Below are 26,890 nucleotides of genomic sequence, written 5' to 3'. Positions count from 1 at the left end.
GTATACTAAATGTGGCATAAAAAGCAGACACTTAACAAGAGAAAGTTTAAAACAAAAAAGTAAAGAGGCCCGGTAACATAAATGCACCAAAACAGTTAACCACACAGATCACATATAAAACACATTTCGACATATGTCCATATTACATAAATATCGCAAAGACAACGCAGAATGCATGGAAAAGTCAACTCGTATACAGTGAATGCAAATCACCACCGATGTCATATACGACGCGCTAGTGCTTGGAATAAGCTGTCATACACTGAATACAGAAAACACCAAGTGAAGTCATAGTTATTCGAATGGTTATGGGTGCAGAAAGGAATGTAAACGCTACCATGATCACGCATTTCCGTCGGGTCAGTGACCTGATACACCATTAGGTTTTGTAATAACAGCTTCTAATGCGTATACGATTTGTTTAAAGTGAAGCTTTGTTTCCGTCTTTTTCCCACTATTCGGGTGCAATCTTGCCGAGTAGACACAAGTTTAGTCCACTACGTATATGGCACGGATCTGCTGCGTTGGCTTGATCTCTGTGGCGTCGATGGTGATAATTATGTTCGGTGGCGGCTCTTTCTTTGGTCTTCCGGGCTGTACCCTGAGCAGGTCCGATTTCGGTGGAGCGCAGCTCAGGCATACTCGTGGACGGACGTTGCCGCTCTCTTCAGGGCTTCCTCCGCCGAGCCATCGGACCCCGGGCGGTTCGTCCACACCGTTATATCTTCGGCATAGAATGCGTGGTTCACGCATTCGATCGGATTGAGTAGTTAGCAGCGACGGCAAGGCGCACGAACCACGAGACGCTGAACACGGCGATAAGAAAAGCAGTAAAACTCGCCATGGGCATCCCAGTCTACTCGTCAACGCAGAAGCTGCTGGACATGGGCGCCCACAACACGGTGGAAGAGCTGCTGGAAACACACCTATCCCACCAGAGAGTGAGGCTGAGCCGGGAAGAGCACGGCCGGGCCGTCCTAAACAAGATAGGATTGCAAAATGAAAAGCAACCGATAACTGAGCCGCTCCCCACAACGTGGATAGACATTATTAAGACCAAGACCCTCCCCCGGAACATGCAGCCGCGTAGGAACGACGAGAGACGCTCTGCGCGGGCCAAGGCACTGGCTTGACAGCTGGAAGAGGGCCCCGAGGTTCTCTACGCGGACGCCTCGCTTGCCAAGCACGGCACAAGAGCAACGATGGCCGCCACCACCATCGATAAACTGGTCACAGGCGCGTCGATACGGAAGACGAATACAACCGAAGCAGAAGAACTGGCCGTGGCCCTCGCACTCGCGCAACCGGGAGTGAGCACCGTGGTCACAGACTCCGAAAACGCCTACGCAAGCTACCGCAAGGGGAACATCTCTCCCGCGGCAATAGCGATCCTCATCAAACGCAATTCACCGGGACGGGCCGTTGAGCTCGTGTGGGTCCCGGCTCACTCGCAAGTAGAAGGCAATGCACTCGCCAACCACTATGCCCGAGAACTGTCAATCAGGACTGAGGACGAGTCAGAGCTACCGCACCCCGTGACAAATTACAGACATCCCTGAAATGTACAGGGGCGGCTGATCAAATCTTCCCCGTCCACATCCGCAACTCAGCCGAAGGCAGCAAACGATCGCGCGACGCACGCAAGCGGGGTCGCTGGCGTATCCCGTGCTCTTGCACAAGATGTTCCGAACAGATTACGACACTTCATGGCCGTTTTGCAGACGATCAGAAGGCACTGTCTCCCACATCCTTGCAGAGTGCACTAAACTCAAGAACCCCCCCCCCACCATCCCTACCCTCCACTCTCCACAGTCCCCCCCCCCTCCCCCCCCCCCCCGCCTCGTGCGATGGGAGAACTTGTTGCCAGCGCCGACCTACCGAACCAGCTCGCACTGGCGGCTAAGAGCCACGAACTGCTGGACGCATATGGGACCTGAGAAGAAGGTTCCACCCCGTCTGGTGCCAGCGCGCACCAACCTTTACTAAGGGCTCAATAAAAGCTGATTATCTCTCTATATATGGCACGGCATGTGCGCCCGAATTGACTACTTTGACAATTCCACATGTGCCCATAAGCAAGCTATATGTATTCACATCTGTCGTACTTCTCTGTGCATACACATATCATCAAGATTCTTCTTTCCACGGGCATACATCGCCTCCTTCTTCGTGGCAAAAACAGCTAACTCAGCTAATACACAGACGACGATGTTTTGCTCGTGTCATTCTCAACCGCTGCTACACCACTAACTCAAGCATTCCTCACGTCATGTAGCTTCCAGCATTGGGTTTGATCTGTTCTGTTTATACGTGTAACTGCAAAAACATTTAATATGCAAATGTTTAAATGCAAGTCTTATATAATGAAAAAGTAGTGTCTTTTCTTGTTATTAAAATGGATCTTATTGACCGAAACACTCGATGCTAAGGTCACAGCACAAGCATGTTATACATGACCTAGACCTTATCGCATGCATAGAGGGTGACGGAACGCACTCACCCAGGGTGGAATCCACAGTGTACGGTATGATTCCCCCAGGCCACAGTCTCGTACTGTCAGTGGTTGCAGTCCGCTGCACAGATTCGATAGTTTCATTCGTTCCCTTGACCTCAAACAGCAAATTTATCTCTGGTGTCGAGGATCTCAATATAGGCGTTTATTCACGAAATGTTTCAGCAAAAACACATTGAGTATCATCATCATCATCATCAGCCTAGTTACGCCCACTGCAGGGCAAAGGCCTCTCCCATACTTCTCCAACTACCCCGGTCATGTACTAATTGTGGCCATCTTGTCCCTGCAAACGTCTTAATGTCATCCGCCCACCTAACTTCCTGCCGCCCCCTGCTACGCTTCCCTTCCCTTGGAATCCAGTCCGTCACCCTTAATGACCATCGATTATCTTCCCTCCTCATTACATGTCCAGCCCATGCCCATTTCTTTTTCTTGATTTCAATTTACCCGCGTTCGTTGCCTCACCCAATCTGCTCTTTTCTCATCCCTTAACGTTACACCGATCATTCTTCTTTCCATAGCTCGTTGCGTCATCCTCAATTTCAGAAGAACCCTTTTCGTAAGCCTCCACGTTTCTGCCCCATATGTGAGTACTGGTAACACACAGCCGTGTTATAGTTTGTTAACGAAGCTTTCCCCTCAAGTCTAAATATTTTAAGGCAGTTTGTCGTGTGCGTATCATGGCCACGCACACTTATATCGCCTTCCGTTTCTCTACCGCGGTTGCGCTTTAAAACCACGGCGCTGCAATTTTACTTTAGAGACTTTCCTTTCCTTCGTTCTTCTCCGCCCTTAAACTGGCTCTTTTAACTACTACACGCAGAGACAAAGCAACAGCGCACGCATTAGATCCCATAGATGAGATGAATATTTACAATTATTATTAGGGTTATAATTATATTCGAATGCTGATTGCTGTGCTATCGTTTATTAACGAAGATTTCCCTCAAGTCTAACTATTTTAAGGCAGTTTTTTGTGTGCGTATCATAGCCACGCACGCTTATATCGCCTTCCGTTTCTCTACCACGGGTGTGCTTTAAAACCACATCGCTGCTATTTTTGCTTTCCTTTCCTTCATTCTTCTCCGCCCTTAAACTGGCTCTCTTAACTGCTACACGCAGAGACAAAGCAACAGCGCGTGCATTAGAGCCCATAGATGAGATGAATACATATATATGTAGAAAATTATCAGCCATAGCTCTCGTGGTATAGCATTCTGGGCCGTTTCCTTTCTTTTCTTTTGTTCTTTCGAAAGTAGTCCTATTAGGGTTATTATAATTACACGAAGCTATTTCGCCCTCGTCAGCAGCAGTCCTTGTGATAGCTATTCTGGCGGCTAGCTTCCCACGCTATGCGTGCCGCCCTCGCACCTGTTTAAGCTTTTCCTATACGCTAGAGCTATACTACTATGTCCGCGCAACCTTGAGCGATCGGAAAGCGCGTTTTCCCCTCTTGGCCGGCGGCGAAGGGAGGCTTCGTTCCGGCCGCGAAGCTCCCCACATCTCAGTAAGGTGCCTGGTGGTGGTCTCGTGCTGACGATGCGAGTATATATACACCAATAAATAGGTACACCAAGGTAGGATGCATAAACGCTACAAAGCAAGTACCACCGTGTCATTTGCATAGCTACTCGCCGTTTCTTTTACAGGGAAGCTGTCTATGGCTAGAATAACCGGGATTTCTTCTTGGCGTAACGTCGACAAAAGCTATCATCATCAATAGCTCCTACCCTAAATGCAATAGCTGAGACCCACGTAAGGCAGAGGCGACAAGCACTCAGCAAAGTGAAGCGAATAGTGCATATATTCTTTGGAATCACGCATACAACATACAGAAGAACATAGGTTTAATTAAAGATCAAAGCCAAAATAAGCGTCCAAACCGCATATTTGATGATAAGGTGTTCCTGCGCCTACATGCAATGCGAAGTATATGGTGCTGTCCACATATATTTCCCGGAAATATTTGCTGTTGTGGACGCTGCCACGACGGTGGCAGCTTAACTGTGCTATACGAAGCAGAGGGTGACGTAACTACACTTTCGTGCGTAAAAGAGGAACCCGCCTAACAACAGGGTTGTAACAGTGCTATGGCAAGGCGACGTGTAGTGAGGACGCCTGAAAAACGGGGTGCCTACGAGACATTGCGAATTTCTCTTCTCTCTGGTCTGTGGTTGCATGGCGTAGTGGCGCAAGCCAAGTCGCAGGCCGGCAAAACATCTTAGGATAATGATTAGGTGAATCGCCACATGAACATTTTAAGCTTATGTCCCAATTGGTAATCGTCCTACTTGTCCTTTACAGTTTCACTGCCCAACCACTTTCATTGCGTGAGTTGGAGACCATTATATGTTTTAAATATACACGCTTATTTTATGTCTCCCCATTAAATAATTTTGGAGTAGCCAAGCCCTTGAAGGAACACTTCACGCACGCCAAATAATGAAGGCGAACATTCTGGTACGGCTGCTTAATAAACGTTCTAATAAATAGGCTCACGTCAGTCTCGTGGAGCCCTTCCATGTTCATGTCTCCTTCAAAGTACCCAGCTTGCATCGCACGAACCCCTGTGTGCAGAAATCATGTCAATATTAAATCGTGCTATGGCAACGGATTCATTATTATTTGAAGAATATAATTCGAGAATAACAGGCAAATTTTTACTAATGAGAAAATTCCTTCCCTTCGGACAAAACTTTTTGGCGACAGACAGGCGCATCCTTCCTGTCGATAAGGCGCGTTCATGGAATGCGAAGCATGCAGCGTTCACCTCTTGCGTTTCCTAGTAAAGTTTAAGGTTCACTTGCCAGTTAGCGGCAACTGACCCCAGTGAGTGATGTCATTACACTTTCCCCTATCAACGAAGAACACGTATAGCAACTGATTTCGTCTGTTTTGTGATAGCGCTACGGCAATGCATGCATAACAGGACTTCCGAAGAGCACCGTGAACATGATCAGCGGCGTCAGGAACAGCAACATCAATATGCAAGAAGGTGTCGTGCTAAGGCTAGGCAGGATGCAGCGGTCCCTGCCCAAATCAAACCATGCACAGTTAGGGCACCTTTTACACTATACTTCTTAGTTATGTCATCATAACTAAGTCAATTATCCCCGGATAATTTTTTATGCGATAACAGTTACATGGACACTCCAGGTGCATTTCCGTCCCCGGCGTCACCCTTATGTTCCAAAGAAAGTCCAAGTGCGATAGTATCGTGGTGTCGCGCCCTATACTGTGGGTGCGAGTGAAGGTCTGCGAGGGTGAGCCGAGGTTCGTGGCTCGACGTCGTGCGCGCAAGGGAGTCAGGCAGTTAGGAAGCTCGGCTCGCCGTCTTCCGCCTCGCGTAAGATTTCGCGCGGGTGAAGGAGGGTTCTACTCCGGCGTGGCATGACGCCACCGCCCACGTCATACTTGAAAGCGATCTGCGATGGGTACGAACTGTAGGCGCGCCGAGAGTTGATAGCTTCGCGTGCGCTCTATTCTCACCACTTATTTATCGTTAGAGCGAGAGGCAGCGCGAAGGTCTATTCGCTCGCTGCCACTGCCTATCTTCTTCACGCCAGTGGTCATACTTGAGATGAGATGCGTTCTTGTTTGCGTGTTCGCACGTGACACCAGGCTCGTTAACTATTAAGACGTGAATGTTTAAATTTTATGCGGCCGGTAAACCTACTATCCTTACTTCGTACAATGATTTGGTATTGCAACCGTTGCTCCACTTTAGGGCAGGACTGTGACTTCTTTATCCTTACGAATACCAAACTACAAAGGTTTCAAAAATAGGCTCCCGATGATAAAGGCTAACTTGGTCGTAGTGCTTGCTAATCGGACAAGAAATTTGAAAGAACGAAGCTAGATGTGGCCATGACAGTCGAACTAGCATTAAGTCTGAAACTGTCAGTAGAAACGCGGTTTAGCAAGAGCAGGACGAGTAGTTCACGCTGGTGCTGACGAGGCGGTGGGCTGGTGTGATGAACGTGTTTTTGCAAGGCGGAGACATGTGCAGAAGGCAAAAAAAGGTAATTTCAATGCGGGAGACGGCAGGGGCAAAACGTTCTGGGAGACCGTTACGGGATTTCATTGTCGAAGGGCTCATGTTGAAAGTACAATCAGTGGCTATGCACTGAAAGGCCCCGTTTTGTGAATACATTGGGTGTGAAAGGTGACGTTGGCCAAGCTGTTACATTGGAAGATACGATTTTACGATGTTATGAGATACGATGTTACGAGATACGAAAATTGCAGTGGAAGATGCGATGTTAAGAGCTACGGTGTTCGGTCGCCGGGCCTCGGAAAACCGCTCACCGCAGATCTTGAAATCGTAACTTCCATCGCGATATTTTAATCATTCTTTTTCTTTGAACAGCTTGGCTAACGTTAGCTGCGACACATGGTACAGCGTCTACTTGCCTGCAATATTTTTCGAAATGTTCATCTAATGCTACTCTGAGGCAGAAGGTGGACCAGAACGATGGTGTATGGTGTCAATGCGCTAAGCAGTACCGCACTGCCGCGGAACACCTGTGACTGGCTAAATATGGCTCAAAAGAAAATGAAAAAAATATTTCCATATTATTTCTGTGACCATAATTAGGGCACTTCAACATGCCATATAGCACACGATGACGGTCAACTGGGGCCACTCGTTATTCTCTATTCGATCTCAAATTAAATCCACCGGACATGTCACGATCCCCCGCCATGGCTTCGGAGTACCAATGCATCCCGTCTCGCGGTGGTTCCATCCCCATGGGAGCAGACTGCAACCTCCCCCCCCCCCCCCCCATTTTTTTTTGCCTGTGCCCAAAACATGTGCCGAGCTTCGGGTACCGTCTATACTATACAGCCTTTCTCATAGACCGCGTACTTTGCGACGATAAATCCAGTGACGTGCGCAATGACGTTGAGACTGTCAACGGATTGAATGATCATTTCAAAACTTCTATCTCTAAGTTCCTACTCGAGACCTCGACACAGCTCTACCTTCTCGCCTTCTCTGAACATTACGCCAAAACACACCACTTTTGTTGTCGGAGGGTACGTGCAAATCTTCGTAAAATAATTTTTCTTGTAACTTCTGAAAAATTGTCAATGTACAGCAAATAAACACTTAACACAATGGATCAAACACGCGGAAACGATTGAACGATTGATTCAACAATGAAAACGTGACGAAAGCCGACTGTATTACAACGCCACAGCTTTACCTTCGGGTATCTCGGAAAGGGGCACATCATTAGTGGGAGCAGATTCTGCCTTCCATGCCGCTGTAGCCAGAAGCATCAGAGCGAGAATTTTCACCGCTGACAGTATCATGGTGCTGGTAGTGTTCCACGTAAGATGTTGTACGCGGCCCAGAAAGAAGCTTACGGAATGGCACCTTGCTTGCAGAGACCGATGGATATATGACATTTACGAAGTACTTTCACTTATGACGAACGAACAGGCTTTTTGCGAGCCGCTAGCCTGTTAAACATCAGCATTGACTGCAGCTGCACGGGCGAGCAGTGTGATACCTCTCGGAAGTCAGGGGGAGGGAAACGTGACGTATACGGTGGAAAGCGTGTTGCAGGGGTTGAGAGTTTGTCCCCAATTTCGGAAAATCCTCGCGTCAGTCATGAGTGTCATTCATTGCGAGCTTTGTTTTCCCGTAGCAGACTTCCTACGTAGCTATTTAGGCTTCAGATTTCTTGATATTATATATTATTCGAAACATTACATACCTACGCACTTGGGCTTCAGCATTTCACAAAGCGCTTTGTGCGAAAATATCCGCCAATTGTGAAAAAGAGAGAGAACACGTTCGGTCGGGAACCCCTCTCACATTGTAGCCGCTGCTTTGGCGCGACTAAAACACAAAGATGGCGCTTTATTTTAACCATGGGCTTTTCGGATACTGTTTGTGAAATAACATTTGAAATGTACTGGAAGTGCTTCCCCATAAATTAGAATATATTTAGGATAAAAATGATGACTTTAGGTTATCATGGTCATTTGTTGGGCAGTATGTGTATATTGTTTTCTCCTAGTACTTCCGATGCGAGCAAGAAAGCAAAGTCGTGTTCTATCGACCGATCAGGACGTTGCTCTAATCAGTCATTCACCTTAAGTGCTTGCCATGCTATTCTAACAGATGTGTGTTCCTGCAATGCAGCTGGCCGGATACTGAACCAACAGTCAGAGACCTTTTCTCTCCGGCAATGATATTGTTGGCTGTTGTGCTGCTACCTCTGTATTTCCGCTCACTTCCATCCTCTCTGCTGGGCGCTGTTTCTATTATAATCTTTATTTCTCTCTTTCCACAGAATACAGAATGAGAGCGGACGTAAGGGTAAAAGCCGCGTGCGGTGGCTTGAAAAATAAACCCTATTACGCCCCACGTGACAGTACAACGAGGCAACAGCTTAGTCATGACAAACGGAGAGAATTACTAGAAACATTGTAATACATTGCGAAATTTGTGAACTTACAAGGGCAAAAATACAGTACGGATCAGCAAGAAAGTATACGTACAAAATTGGGAACAGCCTTAGTGCATTTGTTAACATTGTGTGATGTAAGGAAAAATAGCGCGACATAAAAAAACACAATGAAACACCATGCATTAGTGCAGGAGAAGCAAAACACTAATTAACTTATTTTTCGATATTTATTCCAGCGAGGTGTTATTACGTTGAAGTGTGTTAAAGTAACAGGGAAGTTTGTAGGCGCTTGAATTAAATCGCTACACAGTCCGACCAAATGGTGTAGACCAAGCGGTGCAACAGCGTACATTGTACATTGGCACGTGGCTGTGAAGGTTCAATAGTGTCAACATATCTGCATTGTTCGTTCTAATAGAATTTTTTTTGCATAAGACTTGATCTGAAGGCATAAAGATTGGGCACTTGAATGATGTTAAACTCGGAATAATAGCTTTCTGTGTGGACATACCATGGTATGTTAGCAATTAATCTTATCGCACGTTTCTGAGTAACAATAATGTTCGATAAATTGTGCTTCGTACTTGTGCCCCAGACAGTGTGGCAATAGTTAAGTTTTGGAACTAAGAAAACGTTGTAGATTAACAGTTTAATTCTTGTTGATAGCACATACCGTTGACCAGATAGCACCCCATTCACTTAGTTCATTTTTGACCGTATGTTATTAATTTGGGCATCCCAATTAGGCGATTCCGAGAAGCCTTCTCCCAGACACTTGATAATACGCACGATTTCAATATAGTTGTTCCGAAATCTAAGCATAATATCTTTGACAACTTTGTTTTTCGCTCGAAATACCGTGGCTTTAGTTTCGCTTGTGTTCACCTTTAGGCAATTTTCCTGCGACCACTGACACATATATTGCAAAAACTCATTACCTGTAGAGGATAAGTCATTTTCTCTACTACCCGTAATGAGCACCGTTAGGTCACCAGCGTAGGCAGTAAGGTTCACCGGTAGCTTAGTGTAAAATATATCATTTAAGTAAACTAAAAATTTATCCGACGATTACGATACTCCCTAATGCGAAATTTGAGCGCAGCTCTATACGTGTTTCCATTTCGCGATATTTTGAAGCAAAGAATTTGAGAGAGACATGTAGCAGAGTCGGTAATGGTCGAAAATCTGATCTGCGGATCAAGCGAGCCGGCGTTTATACATGACTCGTCAAAGGTTCCAGTGTGATCGCTGGTGCCGCATGGCTTCCAGAAAGTACTATACAATTCGCATAGCGCATACAATCAGATTAAGAAACAATCTCACACAGTAACAACCAAAAAATTGGAGGACGCTTAAGCTTCGCCTTCAAGAGTGGGACGCGACAGCGTTCCCGTCGACCCGCCAAGGGGTCGACAATGCGCTACGGCACAGCGATCACTTACGATGCGCCCCGCATCGGACTTAGCGCCCACCTATCACGCGGTGAGCGTCGAGCAACGCAGCGTTCGGCGCGGCAACGAAACGTGCGCCTGAGCGAACGGAACGAACCAAAGAACTCGGTGTCTCGGAGGGGAAACGATCTACGCCAGCCAAACGTCGTGATCGGCACGGGCAGAGAGATAGATAGTGATCTAAACCGGGAGCACGGCGAAGCGTCGTCAGGGGAGAGGGAGTCCCGCGACGCGCCTGGCAGCGGTCCCAATGCGCGCGCGGCGCGCCTCCTGTCGGGGCAGCGCCGTACATTGAGAGGAGGGGGTCTTCTGTGTTTGCCGCAAGATGGCTCTGCGTGTGCGGAAAGCGCAGAAGAAATTCAGCGGAAACGCACTTCGCAACTCGTGTAATTGTGACTTCTGTACGTTACATGTTCATAATTACCGATATACACCGCAGTATAACTTTCCACGGCTCGTTTCGAAGGCAACACCGCATTCACTAGAGGCGCGTTGCACCGCTTGGAAGCATCGAACTCGTGGCTGAGTGGTAGCGTCTCCGTCTCACACTCCGGAGACCCTGGTTCGATTCCCGCCGGGCCAATCTTGGAAGTTGCTTTTTATTTATGAAGCGCCTGCCGTGATTTATCGCTCACGGTCAACGCCGCCGACACCCGACGCCGACACCGACGCCGACACCCGACGCCGACGACACCGGCTTTTCTGCGACACGAGCTCCTTAACGCTATCGCGTTAAAACAAGCGCGAACGAGACCGACCCAACAGAACCAAACAGGCGCGGGCGAGAGCTTTGGCGCGAGCAGACGATAGTACGAAACGAGCGGATCGGCTGAGACCAGACACGAGTGCGCATCGAGCCGTAAGGAGGGTCCGCATGACACCAGCATCGCGCGCGCACGTCACTGAAGGGGCGGACGCCGTAGGGATGCTTTGCCTGTGCTCTTGTGTCTTAGGAGCTGCCAACTGGTGGAACAGTCGACCACATGCGAACTGTTGCTTTTTGATCGACGCTAGCGCATAGTGCCACCCTTTCGGTCACAGCGATGGAGCCGGACACGTCCACCCCGCCGATATCAACTGCTGCAGGAACACGGCGGTCCGGCACGCGTTCCCCGCAGCACAAGCGCTCGGTGAGCCTCGCGTGCCCGCGGTCTCTTCGGCACATGATTCCCCAGTGCGAGGAGACCCTTCAACGCCAGGAGCAGGCACGGCGGTTCTGCGCGGCCGCCAACTGGCCCAGGCATCCACGCGGATCACCCGCTACCGATGATATTACCGGGGCGATGCCGCAGTCAGCTCTGGCTGCGTCGATGGCTTACGACACCGTGGCACGAGAGACGCCAGCCACGACCGTGTGTCAAGCTTCACCACCGGACGCCAGCTCCCACAACGCGGCCGCGGACGCCGGTGCAAACGCGGCCTCGCTGGTCCCGCCCGCTGCTGCGTCGGTTCTCGCATCACGTGAGACGCGGAACACTCCAGTTGTTCTGCCGAACTCCGTAACTTCCGCCGCCATCGTGAGTGCTACCGTTAGCGCTTACCCAGCTGCGGAAATCGGCGAGCTATCGAGCGCTCCACTCCCGGATTCGGATGACGATAACGCCACGATGGACACCTCGTCCTCGCGCAAGCGCTCGCGCCCGAGCGAGTCCTGCAGCGACGATGAAGCCCCGCGCAAGCTAGCGGCGACAGGTTCTGACCAATCATCGCCCCCTCCTGTGACGCCCGTCTGCGACAACGCCGTGATGCAGGCGGCGGACTCTGCAGAGAATTCAGACGACGGCACGGCCAACACAACGCAGAACCAGAGCAGACCACGTGCCACGGAGCTCCACGATGAAGAGATCTTCACAAATGTGATCTCACGCAAGCAAAAACGCCGCCTGCTTGCATCAACACGAGAGGGGATTGCCGCTAGTGTGGCCCCTGCCGCCCACCTCCCGGGACCCGCTGCGGCACCAATGCCCGCTGCCGACGCTGGTTCCTGCCTACCGACAGTTCCTGCTGCTGCTGGGACCAAAGGGTCTGGCGCGTCTGCACCCAGCGTCGCTGGCACGGTCCTCTTCAAGCCGGCATCCGCGGCAGCTTCGTTTCACCGAACATCTCGCCACGCCATCGCGCAAGCGCTCTCCGCGTTACCTGGAGTCAAGGAGGTGCGCGTGAATACGAAAAAGAACATTGTGGCGGCTGACGCCGCAACACCCGCGCGGCTACAGTTCCTGCTTGCTACGACCGAGCTGGCCGGGCTCGCTGTCACTGCTCGTCTTCCTGCAGACCGTTCCCAGAGCACGGGCACGGTACATGGCGTCGATGGTGACTTCTCCGACGAGGCACTGTTGGCGGCAGTGACCTCAGTCGTGCCGGTGACTGCGGTCAAGCGGAGCGGTCGCACCCTGACCCTGCGCTTTGCCGCCCCGAGCCCACCGGCCCGCATCCTCCTGTTCCGGTTGCCTTTTGATGTGCGGCCGTCGCGGCCTCGGCCCTTGCAGTGCCGGCGGTGTGGGCGCTATGGCCACGCGACGGCGACGTGCAAATGGCCGGAGCGGTGCCGGCGCTGTGGCGGTCAGCATGCGAGGGATTACCAGTGCACAGCCAAGCCAAAGTGCTTCCACTGTGGAGGGGCACACGCTGCCGACGCCCCTACATGCAAGCTGTGGCAGGCTGAGAGGCGCATAGCCACGATAAAGGCTACAGCGCCGACCCACATGCCTCATCGTGAAGCTCGAGCAATGTGTGCCTCCGCCAAGACACAAGCCTCTCCCATCGCTTCGGGAGTCCATGCACTGGAGACGGCGGCGCGCCCCAGCTATGCAGCTGTGGCCACCGGCTCCGCCAAAAGCACCTCGTCGAGAGGAACCCGGCGAGGTCACGAGAAGTTGGGGCGCAAGGCGGCCCTGGCAAATGCAGCAGGCGCACCCCCAGCCGCAACTGACATGGCGCCGTCCAGTCACACTTCTGAGCAGCAGTCGGAGGCCACCAGCCTGAGGCTCCTACTGCGGGCCGTTGCTGACATACTGCCAGCCGACAACAAGTTACGCTCAATCTGCCTCCAGGCAGGTGGGCTGCCTCCTCAGCAGAGCCATCATGGCTAACGCCCCAGCTGGGAACCACCGCCGCAGGCCGAGCGTGCTTCAGTGGAACGCGCACTCGTTGCGGCGGCGACAAGCCGACCTCTCCTTGCACCTCCTGCAGAGCGACTACGACGTACTTGCTTTGCAGGAGGTGTACGCGACTGCAGATGATTTGCGTCTACCTGGCTACGTAGGCTACAGCAGCCGCACTTCGTGCACGCTGCAACCCTGTACGGCGACCCCATGTCTCAACAAAGAACATCCACAGGGACCTCCCCGCTGTGCGGTGTACGTGCGGGCGGGTGTGCTGCAAGCTGAGGTCGATGTGGCGGATCTGACTGGAGGACCACTCGAATGCTGTGCTGTTCGTGTGCGTCTTGGAGACGTTGACACCACTGTGGCCAGCGTGTATATCCGACCGTGCCGGCCCTGGGATCCCTCGTGCCTCCTGCAGCTAGCCCGTCGTCTCGGCAGAGAGTTCGTTCTCTGCGGAGACATCAATGCTCACCACACCATCTGGGGCAGTCGCCGCTGCTGCGGGCGAGGTAGCAGAGTTGTGGACGTTGTTAATCAGCTGGGTCTGAAGGTTCTAAACACCGGGGCTCCCACTTTCATCCGGCGCACATCCCGTGCCATCAGCACGGCAATTGACGTGAGCCTGGCCACTGAGGGCTGCCGATACACTTGGACACCGCAACCGGACACCTGGGGGTCCGACCACTTCCCTATCGTGCTGGCCCCGTTCAGGGGCAAGACACCCAGGATGCGCGTGTACGCCACTGTCGATTGGAGTGCTTTCCGTAAGCTGTGCCAGCAGGACACCAGTACCGCGGACTTCCTGCAGCTCGTTGCGGAGAGTGGCCGGGCAGCCACAGTCTGGTCCACTGCGCAGGAGGGCCAACCAGCACCAGACATTCGGCACCTCCAGCTACGAGCTGCCAGGCGCAGGGCTGAACGTAGAGCACTGCGAACCAATCAGGCGGAGCACTGGACGGAACATCGTCGCATCGACGCCGCCTGCAGACGACACTCCCGGCAACGCAGGCGCCAAAGCTGGCAGGGCATCTGTGCCACGATCATCAGGGCGCCGGATGGAGCTCGTGCCTGGCGCCTGCTGAGGGCCTTGCTGATAGGACCTCGTGTACAACGACAGGTGCTGTCAGCAGCCATTTCCCTGGGCATCTCCGCATCTACTCTGGCGGAGTTACTAGCCGACCGGTTTACCGCCCGGCCCCTGGTACAGCGGGTCCTGCCTCCGCCAGAAACTGGGCCTCGGCACCTTCCCCCCACCTGTCACCATCCGGAATGGGTGCTCGAGCAGATTAATGCTCTTTGCTGCGAGCCCATCCGGGTGCACGAGCTGAAGGCTGCCCTAGGACAAAGCAAGCGACGGAGCGCTCCAGGAGCGGATGGAATCACGTTCCAGATGCTTCGGAACCTGCAAGATGCAGAGCAAGACCGTCTCCTGGAGTACTTCAACACCATTTGGAGCACTGGGGCTCTCCCAGACAGCTGGCTCACCGCGGTGGTGGCACCAGTCCTTAAGCCACGGAAACCTGCGGCGGCACCCTCCTCGTACAGGCCGGTGTCCCTCACCTCTGCCGCCTGTAAGGTGATGGAGAGGATTGTCCTGGCACGCATGGAGTGGATCGCCGCGCAGGTGCACTACTTCCCGGAGCAGCAGACGGGCTTCAGGCGCCACCGCTGCACTGCCGACTCCATCGCCGATGTCGTGGCCACCCTGGAGGATGCAAAGAACAGTGGTGACGTGGTTCTTCTCGTGCTGCTTGACGTGCAGAGCGCCTTTGACAGCCTGCCCCACGAAGTCATCGAGGGCTCTTTAGATAACCTCGGCATCACTGGCAGCCTCAGGCGCTTTGTCTCTGCCTTTCTTGCGGGAAGAACGTTCCGAGTACGAGTGGGCCAGGCGCTCAGCACCCCTCGAGTCATCACCACCGGCGTGCCGCAGGGATCGGTGCTGAGCCCGTTTCTGTTCAATGCAGCCCTGGCAGGTCTGCCAGCCGCTCTACCGGCAGACACCCGGCACCACACGCAATGCTCCATCTACGCTGATGATGTGGCGCTCTGGGTCCGGGGACCAAGGCGGTGCCTTCCAGCCGTCCGGAAATCACTGCAGGGGGCCCTGGACGCAGTGACGACATTCCTCGGGAGCATCGGCTTAACCGTCTCTCCTGCAAAGACGGAGGCCCTACTGATGCACCCGAGGGCTGCCTCCCGCCTCAGCGTCCACCAGTTGAGAATCGGCGCCGACCCCCTTCCGTGGAAGCAGACAGTGACGTACCTTGGCCTCACCATAGACCACCGGCTGACATGGATCCCGGCAACTAAAGCCCTCAGCGCCAAGGTGCGCCGTGTTCATGCAGCCGTTGGCCGACTCCTTCAACGAGGCCGAGGATGCTCCACGAAGTGGGCCCTGCGCCTGAACAAGGCTGCAGCAACATCGTCCTTGTTGTACGCCCTGCCGCTGGTTTCCCTGACGCATGCCAGAAAAGCACAACTAGAGGTTCTGCACAGGACGGCCATCAGAAATGTCCTGGGGCTTCCAAGGCACTCCAAGATCGCCGCAACACTGGCTGAGGCCGGTGAATGGCCACTGTCACTGCTCATGTTGCAACGGGGACTGGGGCATATTGACAGGCTACATCGCGCACCAGACGGCCAGGCTCTTCTAGACCGGCTCCGGAGCCTGCCGGCTTCACGTATGGGCAACCTGTGTCGCCTCTATGAGGAGACAGTTCCTCAACTACCTGTGGCAGTGGCTCTTCCTCCTCCCCATCACGGACCTCCGGATGTGCACCTCTCCCTCAGGGGGTTAGCCAAGCGGAGAGCACCAGCCGCAGCCCTGCAGCAGGCGGCAGCCTGCAAGCTCCAGGAGGAGTTGGAAGGACACCTGCTGGTGTTCACGGATGGTTCAGTCCTCCCCAGCGGGTCGGCTGCAGCGGCATGCACAGTTCCAACTCTCGCCTGTCACAGGCAGTGTAGGCTCCCGTTTGCAGCAAGCTCTACTGCAGCTGAGCTCGCGGGGCTGCACCTGGCTGCCGACCTCCTTGCTGAGCACCTTCCCCAGCAGCCGGTGGCGGTCGTGTGCGACTCCAAGCCAGCGCTCCAGGCCCTCGTCAACCCTCGGCGGGCAGGACTTACAGTGGTGCTGCTGCTTGCCAAGTTAACGGCTCTAGCCACCGCCGGACTCCCAATATCCTTCCACTGGCTGCCCTCACATGTCGGGGTAGCCGGTAACGAGGAGGCAGATAACTACGCCAAAGCTGCCCATCATGATGTAGTCCCTGTCACCAGAGCGGTAGCGGCTTCGGACTACACAAGACATCGGCTACGGTGCCTGCTCACCTCCATTCACCCGGACCCCCGAGTGGCTAGTGGCAAAGCCCCCAAGCCACTTCCAGAGAACGGCCTCTCCAGAAGAGACCGTTCCACACTCCTGCGCTTGCGGACTGGCTGCACCTGGACTGCGGCCCGGCTGTACGCCAAGGGCCGCGCCACGTCGCCTGCCTGCAAGAGGTGCGGGGACCCCGAGACTCTGGAGCACCTTCTCTGTGCTTGCCCATCCTTGGCGCAGGAACGCTCCACAGTGATCAACACCTACAGACGCCACGGCCTTCCAGCGGCCACAGAGACTGACCTGCTGTTCCCAGTGTGTCCACAGCTCCCTGCGCTGCGAAGCCTGCTGGAGTTTATAAGTTCCACGGGAATAGACACCCTATAAGCGCCCGCTAGAACGCTGGCAACTTTACTGAGGACTGCCACCTGTCGCGTATAGTGGAGTCTATTAGGCCACATCCTCCCTCTTTCTCTATCATCTTTCACTACCCATTCCCTCTCCCCTGATGACGCTTCGCCGTGCTCCCTGACGGGTTGCAGAACCAAGCGTCCTTCCTTTCCCTAGATCACTATCTCTGAAGGGGCCGCTCTCATTGGTCTCCGCCATTCGCGGCTCGCGTCCTTCGTCTCCCACTCCAGCGAAGGGGGGTGGAGCTGGTTACGAGGCCGCAACGCCGACGACGACGCGAAACCCAGGAACGGACGCCAAAGAGCTGCGCTCTAAAACAACAAAGGGCCTAAGATGCTGCCTCGCGGCATACCCGATTTTATGTATTGGCCATCAGACAGAGCATCATTGTGTGCTATAATTTGTTTACGATGTTGAAGGTATGACCATATCAAAGAATTAGGAGTCCCTCTTATACCATAGTGGTTTAGTTTATTTACTAACAAGTCATTGTTCATTAAATCAAAGGCTTTGGAAAAATCTATATAAATTCCGAGGACAAGGAGCTTGTCTTCAAATGCATTTGTGATGACTTCCTTTTGCTTGAGCAGTGCCAACTGAGTGAATCTTTTTGGTATGAACCCGAACTGATCATTTGACAAAACGGAATGCTTATCTAAAAAAATTAGTTATTCTTGTGTGAATAATTTTTCTATGCTTTTAGAACTTACCGGTAGAATACAAATTGGCATTTAATTTGACAATTCAGAGGTATCGCCCCTTTTGTGTATCACGATAACTTCTGCAATCTGCATCTGCTTAGGAAATACTCCACTATTGAGACAAAGGCTGAATATACATGTTAATATTGGGGCCAACAAATCAATTACATGCTTGAGATGTTTTATTTGAAAGCGGTGAATAGCTAAAGCGCTACTGTTTTTAAGCATTGTGAATACAGAAATTATTTCATTTTCGGTTGTACGGGACATAAACATCGACATCGAGACTCCTCGTGCTTTGTGAATTGACGTGTTCATTGAATTACTAGGACAGCTTGCTGTATCTGTGATATTCACAAAGAAATCGTTAAGAGCATTTGAGAGATCCTGCCTGTCAGCACAGCACCATCGGGCATACGCATAATGCACTTTGGACCAGTGTTGTAGCGATGTCCAATTGTCACAAAGTGCGTGTACTCCTCGGCGTCACCCCACCGCCGCCAACAGTCCCCGCCGCGGCGTGCCCGGCGCGGGGAGCGCTCTCCCTAGATGCCGCTGGCACCCAGACCGGTTCCTCACATCACAGTCGGCGCGCGGCGAGAGAGAGGGAGAGGAGGAGAGAGAACGAGCGTGGAGCGACCTACGACAAGCGGACAGAGTTGTTGGACCAGCGAGGCTAGCGGCACGTGAATTGGACGTCAGGCAGGCGTGAGGACGGCGGCCTGAGTTCCCGTAGCCGTAGCCTCCGTAGACGCGACCCCGAGTCCGTTTCGATCTTCGGCAGCGAAGTGCGGTGACGGCGGACGCAGCAGCCCGGCGCCTCCCGAGCTCGGACGTCCTACTCGACACTCCGCAGATAAGCCTACGCCACGTGTTCAGCAGCTCTCAGAACTTTCCGCCGGACTGTATTTTGGTAATCATGTTTAATCTTTCATTTATTTACTCATCGCTTGTTTATGCTTATATGTCCTGTTAGTTTAGTCTTTGCCGCATTTATTGTCACTTGTATTTTTCATTTGTGTCGCGTATGTTTTGTTTATTCGCGAGTCTTAGGAGCTCCCACGTGGTGGACTTAGTGTCGCGCGAGTGGCATCAGGGCGTGCGTTGTGTGACCCGCACGCCTTCCGCGAGCTAGGACCGACCACTTGTAGTTGTATGTTCTTTTTCTTTCATTATGTCTCGCGCATGATTTTAATTTATTAAACTGAATGTGTGTGTTGTACGTCGCCCTCCGTCTCATGCCTCTGGTTCAGGGTCGATCAGGTGTGGACCTTATCGCCGGTCAGCAGTCGAACCCTCACTGAACGCACGTGGGGTGGGTTTGTTGTCGCCCCATCCCCTCCGGTCCGGAGAGTGCGAATTCCCTCACCACCAATCTTTGACACCAATCAGTTTACCTAGTCGATGCCATCGGTGCTGAGGGTTCGTGCTAGAATTATCTGAGAACGAATAGCTGAAGTATTCGTACTTGGCTTGACGTAGTTCTTTGTTCACTGGAAAGGTATTGCACGTGCTCATTTACAGACACACAATGAAAAAGTGCTTCTAACGATGAAAAAAAATTTTCATGTTTTCCGTCTGGAGGGCGGTAGACAACACAAAATATATTTTTGTCACTCTGAACGGTAAACACCTCACAGTCCGGAGCGCAGAACGTGAATTTCTCAAGTATTGTTGCAGGAAGCGAATTCACAATTAGCAGGGATACACCACCACCTCTTCGAGTTTCCCTGCTATTAGCAAAGTGAGTGTAATTGTCTAGCACAAAGTATGTTGAATCATCGTGGTACCAGGTTTCAGTAAAAAATATTGCATGAAACGTAAAATTAAGGGAAGTAAACAGGCTATGTATTTCATCGGCCTTGTTGCATACAGAACGACAGTTCATTTTAAAAAGAGCAATGCTATTTTCACAGTAAACGCTATCTAGATCTGCGATAGGAGGAAGTTCGAGGCATCTCATGAGGGCATCTATGTTTTTAGCTCATTTTATTCAAATCATTCGAGCTAGTGATCCTTAGTCTGGCACTGTTTTCAGACTTGCGGGCATAAATGTGTCCGTCATGCACCCAAACAAACTTCCAGTTCGTTTCACGCTTTTTGGCAATGGACTGCGCAAGGAGGCGCTTTCTTTCAGGACGCTGGTGCTCATTGACGTAAATGGGAAGATTCAGAAAACCCAAGTTTATTAGCCATTAGGCGCTTTCGTCTTCCATTCTCCAGCACAGCATTTCGTTTCCTTCGGAGTGCAAATTGGACAATAATGCTCTTTGCAGTTAGGCTTCCTGGTATTGAAACCCGGTGGCACACGTCAATATCAGACGGTGATATGGGTTCCCCAATACAGTCACCAAGCTTCATCATGATTTCCGTCAGTTTTTCATTACCATTCACTGGTATACCTTTTATTTCTATATTGGCGTTTCGCGAGTACTGTTCGCAGTCACCGATTCGAGACTCGTTCGATTTCGCTTGACTTCCTATTTAATCACTACGTGACATTAGGTTGTCATTTTCAGTGCGCAAGCGTTTATTTTCTTCTAGAACTGCTTTCAGATTAGTTACCATATCATCACATTTGTCATCAGTAAACTTTAGATTAGCGTTTGTTTCTCTGAGTTCATTTCGAAAGTCTCGTTCCAGAGAATCTTCCAAATTCTTGAGGTCGATCATAATTTCTCTCTTCAGGTCCTCAAGGGCACATACCAATTCTTTGCTTATTTTTGCCATGATGACCAACTGTAAGTTGCAACAAACACTGGTATGCTATCGTATGGCAGCAGTGGTGTGGCATAATTTCAAGTGTAGTGACGAAGTTACAAAAGGAGTAAACAGATGTCACAAACCTGCAGCAAAAAGATATTGCTGTCAGTCCATGCGGATGATCCAGTGCTGTTCACGCCACTGCTGCCATTTGGTCGGTGTCGGACAAGGTCCCGGTATTTGTAGCCTTTTCGCTAATGACGTCAAGATGTTTCTGCAAACCGAAAGCTAGGAACAGTCCGCACGTGTCGTCTTTGGGTCGGCGCTTTGCTGGGGATAGCGGCCGAAGGGCGAAACTTGACCGCACGTGGCTGGTAGGCCCAGGACGTAGATAGAAGACGGATAATCAGAATGAACGGATTACCGAACCTGCAGCAAAAAGATATTGCTGTCAGTCCATGCGGATGATCCAGTGCTGTTCACGCCACTGCTGCCATTTGGTCGGTGTCCGACAAGGTCCCGGTATTTGTAGCCTTTTCGCTAATGACGTCAAAATGTTTCAGCAAACGAACAGCTAGGAACAGTCTGGACGTGTCATCTTTGGGTCGGCGCTTTGCTGGGGATAGCGGCAGAAGGGCGAAACTTGACCGCACGTGACAGGTAGACCCAGGACGTAGATAGAAGACGGATAATCAGAATGAACGGATTACCGAACCTGCAGCAAAAAGATATTGCTGTCAGTCCATGCGGATGATCCAGTGCTGTTCACGCCACTGCTGCCATTTGGTCGGTGTCCGACAAGGTCCCGGTATTTGTAGCCTTTTCGCTAATGACGTCAAAATGTTTCAGCAAACGAACAGCTAGGAACAGTCTGGACGTGTCATCTTTGGGTCGGCGCTTTGCTGGGGATAGCGGCAGAAGGGCGAAACTTGACCGCACGTGACAGGTAGACCCAGGACGTAGATAGAAGACGGATAATCAGAATGAACGGATTACCGAACCTGCAGCAAAAAGATATTGCTGTCAGTCCATGCGGATGATCCAGTGCTGTTCACGCCACTGCTGCCATTTGGTCGGTGTCCGACAAGGTCCCGGTATTTGTAGCCTTTTCGCTAATGACGTCAAAATGTTTCAGCAAACGAACAGCTAGGAACAGTCTGGACGTGTCATCTTTGGGTCGGCGCTTTGCTGGGGATAGCGGCAGAAGGGCGAAACTTGACCGCACGTGACAGGTAGACCCAGGACGTAGATAGAAGACGGATAATCAGAATGAACGGATTACCGAACCTGCAGCAAAAAGATATTGCTGTCAGTCCATGCGGATGATCCAGTGCTGTTCACGCCACTGCTGCCATTTGGTCGGTGTCCGACAAGGTCCCGGTATTTGTAGCCTTTTCGCTAATGACGTCAAAATGTTTCAGCAAACGAACAGCTAGGAACAGTCTGGACGTGTCATCTTGGGGTCGGCGCTTCGCTGGGGATAGCGGCAGAAGGGCGAAACTTGACCGCACGTCAGAGGTACACCCAGGATGTAGATAGAAGACGGATAATCAGAATGAACGGATTACCGAACCTGCAGCAAAAAGATATTGCTGTCAGTCCATGCGGATGATCCAGTGCTGTTCACGCCACTGCTGCTATTTTGGATGACTGAGGCTATACGCACGACGTCGTGTTTCTCACCCGGAAGTGGCTATACGCACGACGCGATTCGCGCGCCATCAGACGGCGTGCGCTGGAACCGTCTGGAACCGTCGCCCATAGCCGTCGCCAGCCGTCGCCACTCACGTCAAGCACGCGAAGGCGACGCAACGTGTTTTGTTCGAGCTTTACGCACGTGTGCTTTCTTGCGGTAGCATGGAAGTCGGCTCGAGATTTGACAGCTTCTTGGAATTTGAACGGGCATTTCGCGAGTTTCAGGTACGAAACAATGCTCTCTTCGTCACTAAAGCTTCCAAAAAGACCGAAGTAGTAAACGCGCGCCTGTCTAGCGGTTTAAAACGACTGGACCCCAAGCTCAAGTTCGCGAATGCCACGTACGTGTGCAAGCATGGAGGGGAGCTACGGTGCACGGGGACAGGCATACGACCTCGGCAAAGGCAAGTATCGTAGTGAAGCACGCCAGTTATCGAAGTGCCGTTGCGTGCATGTCGCTTAAACACGTGTTTCGTGCGCAGGACGATGAAGCAGAACTGCCCTGCGACAGTCGTCATTGCCGCACGTCGCGAGACCCAGCAGCTCGAAGTCACAAAAGTCGACTGCAATCACAGTCATGAAGTAAGCAACGAGCTCTTTCAATCATATCCAGAGAACCGCCGTCTTACAGACGAAGAAAAGAACTACGCGCTGCCGCTCATGGAGCTCAATGTGTTGCCAAGCGTGATTGCGGGGAAGCTGAATGAGAAGACAGGTAAAATTTGTTTTTGTCGTTTATAGTAATGTTATGCTTCGTTTTGTTCTCATACTGCGCGTCTTATCTTAAAATAATTAGGGCAAAAGTGTTGAATGTAGAGCACATTTCTTGCTTTGTGCTAGGCAGCTGACAAGCCCAGTTTCATACTTTGGAAAAATTTTTTCGACTAAGTGTTTTCAGAGCTTTTAACTTTGTTTGGCTTCTAACGGATTGAAGCTAAATTACTTGCTTTGTTTTGGAGCTATGAATGAGTTCTAACCAGAACGTGATATTGCAGGGAAAACAGTGCTGCCGAAGGACTTGCACAATGTGCGGGCAAGCATTCAAGGTACCGACGAAGCCAAGCAACTTGTCGAAGAAATTGAGAATTGCCGTAGCAAGCATAATGCAAAGGTTGTGCTTGTGACGGATGAAAACAAGGAGCTTCAAGTCATGTTCATCCAGACCCCTCTCATGCAGCATGCATACCAGTCATTTCCAGAGGTGCTTTTGCTGGATGCAACTTACAAGACCAACAAGCTAAAGATGCCACTATTTGTGTTCCTTGTACAGGATGGATGTGGCAACAGTCAAGTTGTTGCATACGCATTTGTTGCTTCCGAGCAATACCATAATGTGTCAGCAATGCTCGATATCTTTGTAAGGGAAAACTCAAGTGCTGAGCAAACAAAGGTGGTTGTGGTTGACAAAGACTTTACAGCCATCAGTGCAATCCGGAGTGCGTTTTCCAGCAAGCCAGCAATACAGCTTTGTCAATTTCATGTTGTCAAGGCTTTTCAAACTGCAGCAAATCAGCTTGCAAAATCAGCCGATGAACGGAAAAGCATTGTAAGAAGCTTCAAGAAAATGCTTCACGCCCCAACAACTGCTCAGTTTGAAGAGGCGAGGATAGAGTTTGAGAGGTACGCAAACAAAGAAGCACTTGACTACTACATGAAGAACTGGGACAATATACGCGAGATGTGGGTTCGTCACCTATGTGACCAGGAGTTCACATCAGGAAATAACACTACAAATCGGGTCGAAGCACACAATGGCATCATTAAAACAGTCCTGACATCATCTACCAAGCTTAGTGAAGCTCTCAGCAAGCTGGTAAACCTTGCAGCCGCCACACAGCAAAAGACATTGCATACAGCCACTCTTTTGAAGACATGTCAGTTTTACTCATATAAAATTTCAGAGGTCGAAAAGCAATGCGCACAAGTTCTTACACCATATGCATGTGCTCTTGTCAGCAAAGAGTTTTCAAAAATGCGGGACACTAACCCGGAGGTAAAGGAGGTGTCACCAGCAAAGTACCATGTTGCATCTGCAAGTGGTGACACTTCGCATGAAGTTTGTTTGAAAAATCAAACATGCATTTGTACCACCTTTTCAAAGATGGCTCTATTTTGCCGGCATTTTCTAGCCGTTTGTACAAAGTTGAGTGTTCAGCCTGACATTGAAAAAGCTGTACATAAGCGATGGTTTAAATCATATCAAACAAATTTTGTTCATTGTGCCCAGACTAGTAATCAAGACAGCCATGCTTCTGAAAGTCTTGAAGTTTTGTCGATACCTGGACCATGTTTAAAAAAAATGAATCGAAACCAGCGTTTCAACTTCGCTATGCAGACGTTAAAAGCCATTGCCGACACTCTTGCAGACTGCCATCCTGAAGTATTTGCAAGTCGGCTCAAAGTCCTTGAAGACGTGAACAAGGCTTGGCTGCAGGGCAGTGATGTCACTGTGGGCTCTCCAGAAGCCAATGCGTGCAGTGGTAGCTCTAGTAAGAACTCTCCGCGAATGACACACCGTGGTGCATCATCAGACAGCACAGACAAGCTTCCTCGAACAAGTTCCCTGCCTGAAGAAAGGGCTTATGAAGAGGATGCTTGTGAAGAGCAGCAAGAGGAAATGCTGAAAAACCGGCACAATATGCTTGAGGAAGAAGATGGTTGCACAAAAAGAATTCGTGAAGAGGATTCTTGTGGCGAGCAGCAAGAGGAAATGCCAGAAAACCAGGAAGATGCACAGCAGGACGACAAAGATGGGTGCCTATTTAAGCTTCCTGTAGTCAAGAGCAGAGGACGTCCAGCGAAAAGGCTTCGTCAACGGAAGCTGAAAAGGGACAGGAAGGAACACCAGCCAGTGCCTTTTAAAGAGTTGTCCCCAAGGTCACAAGAGCAGTGTAAGAAAACAGCAATTTTTTTCTTTAATTTGGTCGCATATCTGCTTGCTTCACTGCAAATGTGGAAAGATGGTCTTCTGCCACCCCTACCATGTAACTCATTCTCCGCTTCCACCTATCACGCTCTTCCCCTCCCCTCTCACTTCTCTCATGATGAATTCAACAGATGGACTGTTCAATGCAATTCAATTTTCCTGACTTTGCACTGCTCCCGCACCATCTGTTGGAACAGCACGCATCAAGGGACCGACAAATTTTTGTGTTTAAGTAGCCCAAGAAAGACTATAGTCTTTAAAAGCCAATGCAGTTACATTCCTCTTCGCCTGTCTTAAAGCCAAGTTTTTTGTAGCTCCAAGAATCTGTGGTCAGTACGTGCATCTATGTGTACTTTTTTTTCATTCTGCAGTGCTTTTGACTGGTATTGCCGTCCAGGATGCTACAAGACGGGTGCTTGAAAAAGGCTGTCGTTTAGATGAAAGTGAGGTTGAAGTTCGCCCTGAGCTGTTGCCTAGTGCCCTCCTTGACTGCAACGTGTGCCTGCCTAAGATCAAAAAGTTTTTCACTCCGGATGCATGGCTTTCACTAATGTCATCAAGTAAGTGCTGCATTCTTTTTTTTTCTTATACTTCAGTTCTCAATGGTATTTGCATATTTTCAGTTGCAACAAAGAAGCAGGAAGAGCTATGGCTCTGTGGCCAGTGCAAGAGAAAAGACGATGGAGAAATCAAAATGATTTCTTGCGACCGTTGCCTGGAATGGTTTCACTGGTAATGTTGAACCTTAAACCTGCCACATGCATTATCTTACTTTTCTTTTTTTTGTCCTTCAACAGGCCTTGCGTCCAAGTCAAGAAGCAGGACATAGGAAGACTCTGGTTTTGCCCAGGCTGCTCACTGTCCGTGTAAAGACAGCATTTCACTTAAATAAAGGAGTGTTTGACCTGTTCAGCAGGCCTTGCGTCCAAGTCAAGAAGCAGGACATAGGAAGACTCTGGTTTTGCCCAGACTGCTCACTGTCAGTGTAAAGACAGCATTTCCTTTAAATAAAGGAGTGTTTGACCTGTCATTGTTTCATCTTTGGAAAAAAATAGACCTAAGTAGCCTGTCACACTACGCATGCATGGCTGGAAAAAGCTTATCTAGATCGGTTTCCAAGCTGCATAACAAAGAGTCCGGCTTTAGGTTGTAATTTGCATTACCATCTATTCTGCCTTCATTCATAGCGCAAGCTTGCACGTCACTACAATAGACGGGAGGGGAGGTTGAGCTGGTATTTTAATGAGGTAGCAATCGGGGCCTAAAATTAGTAGCTGTTGTGGATCGGGAACTCCCGAGACCGACTGGCGGTTGCGCACTACAGCCGAGTTTGCTACTGCAGCGCTAAAGCGCTAAATCGGTTTCGGCGCGAGTTAACCAGAAGCGGCGATGTACAGGGAATTGACACTGCCAAGAATGTCGTTGCCGGCGTGATTTACTGGCAGCAGCCTGAACAGTTACTGCTCATCGCTGCACTGATCCTTTCCCGCCGCTCGAAGGTTAAGCGTCGAGCCATTCGTACGAAGGCGAACCACTTCCGTTTCAGCACCGAGTATCTAGTAAAACGGTGTTGTCTTCGGAAGAGCAGCACGGCGAGATGTGACGCAGCGTCAGCCGCGGTCACTTGGTTTTCAAGC

General features: G+C 50.8%; 2 protein-coding genes across 4 annotated transcripts in view; one reads left to right on the top strand and one right to left on the bottom strand.

Moving 5' to 3' along the window:
* Positions 1-26,890, bottom strand: part of LOC135898252 (zinc metalloproteinase nas-6-like) — an 87,631-nt gene that overhangs the window by 46,373 nt on the left and 14,368 nt on the right. The gene's annotated exons all lie outside the window — the stretch shown is intronic.
* Positions 22,488-26,200, top strand: LOC139060406 (zinc finger SWIM domain-containing protein 3-like). 2 transcript variants are annotated; one of them, XM_070539512.1, is made up of 6 exons: positions 22,488-22,731; positions 22,810-23,042; positions 23,323-25,218; positions 25,625-25,813; positions 25,877-25,985; positions 26,051-26,200. In XM_070539512.1, the coding sequence occupies exons 1-6, from the start codon at positions 22,490-22,492 to the stop codon at positions 26,121-26,123; spliced, it is 2,742 nt and encodes a 913-aa protein (XP_070395613.1). In that variant the 5' UTR covers positions 22,488-22,489; the 3' UTR covers positions 26,124-26,200. The 2 variants fall into 2 exon arrangements, with proteins under 2 accessions (XP_070395613.1, XP_070395614.1); XM_070539513.1 differs by lacking the exon at positions 23,323-25,218.

The sequence above is a fragment of the Dermacentor albipictus genome, chromosome 5 (genome assembly GCF_038994185.2).
Source record: "Dermacentor albipictus isolate Rhodes 1998 colony chromosome 5, USDA_Dalb.pri_finalv2, whole genome shotgun sequence".
Lineage (NCBI taxonomy): Eukaryota > Metazoa > Arthropoda > Arachnida > Ixodida > Ixodidae > Dermacentor > Dermacentor albipictus.
This window is presented reverse-complemented; position numbering and strand designations above follow the sequence as displayed.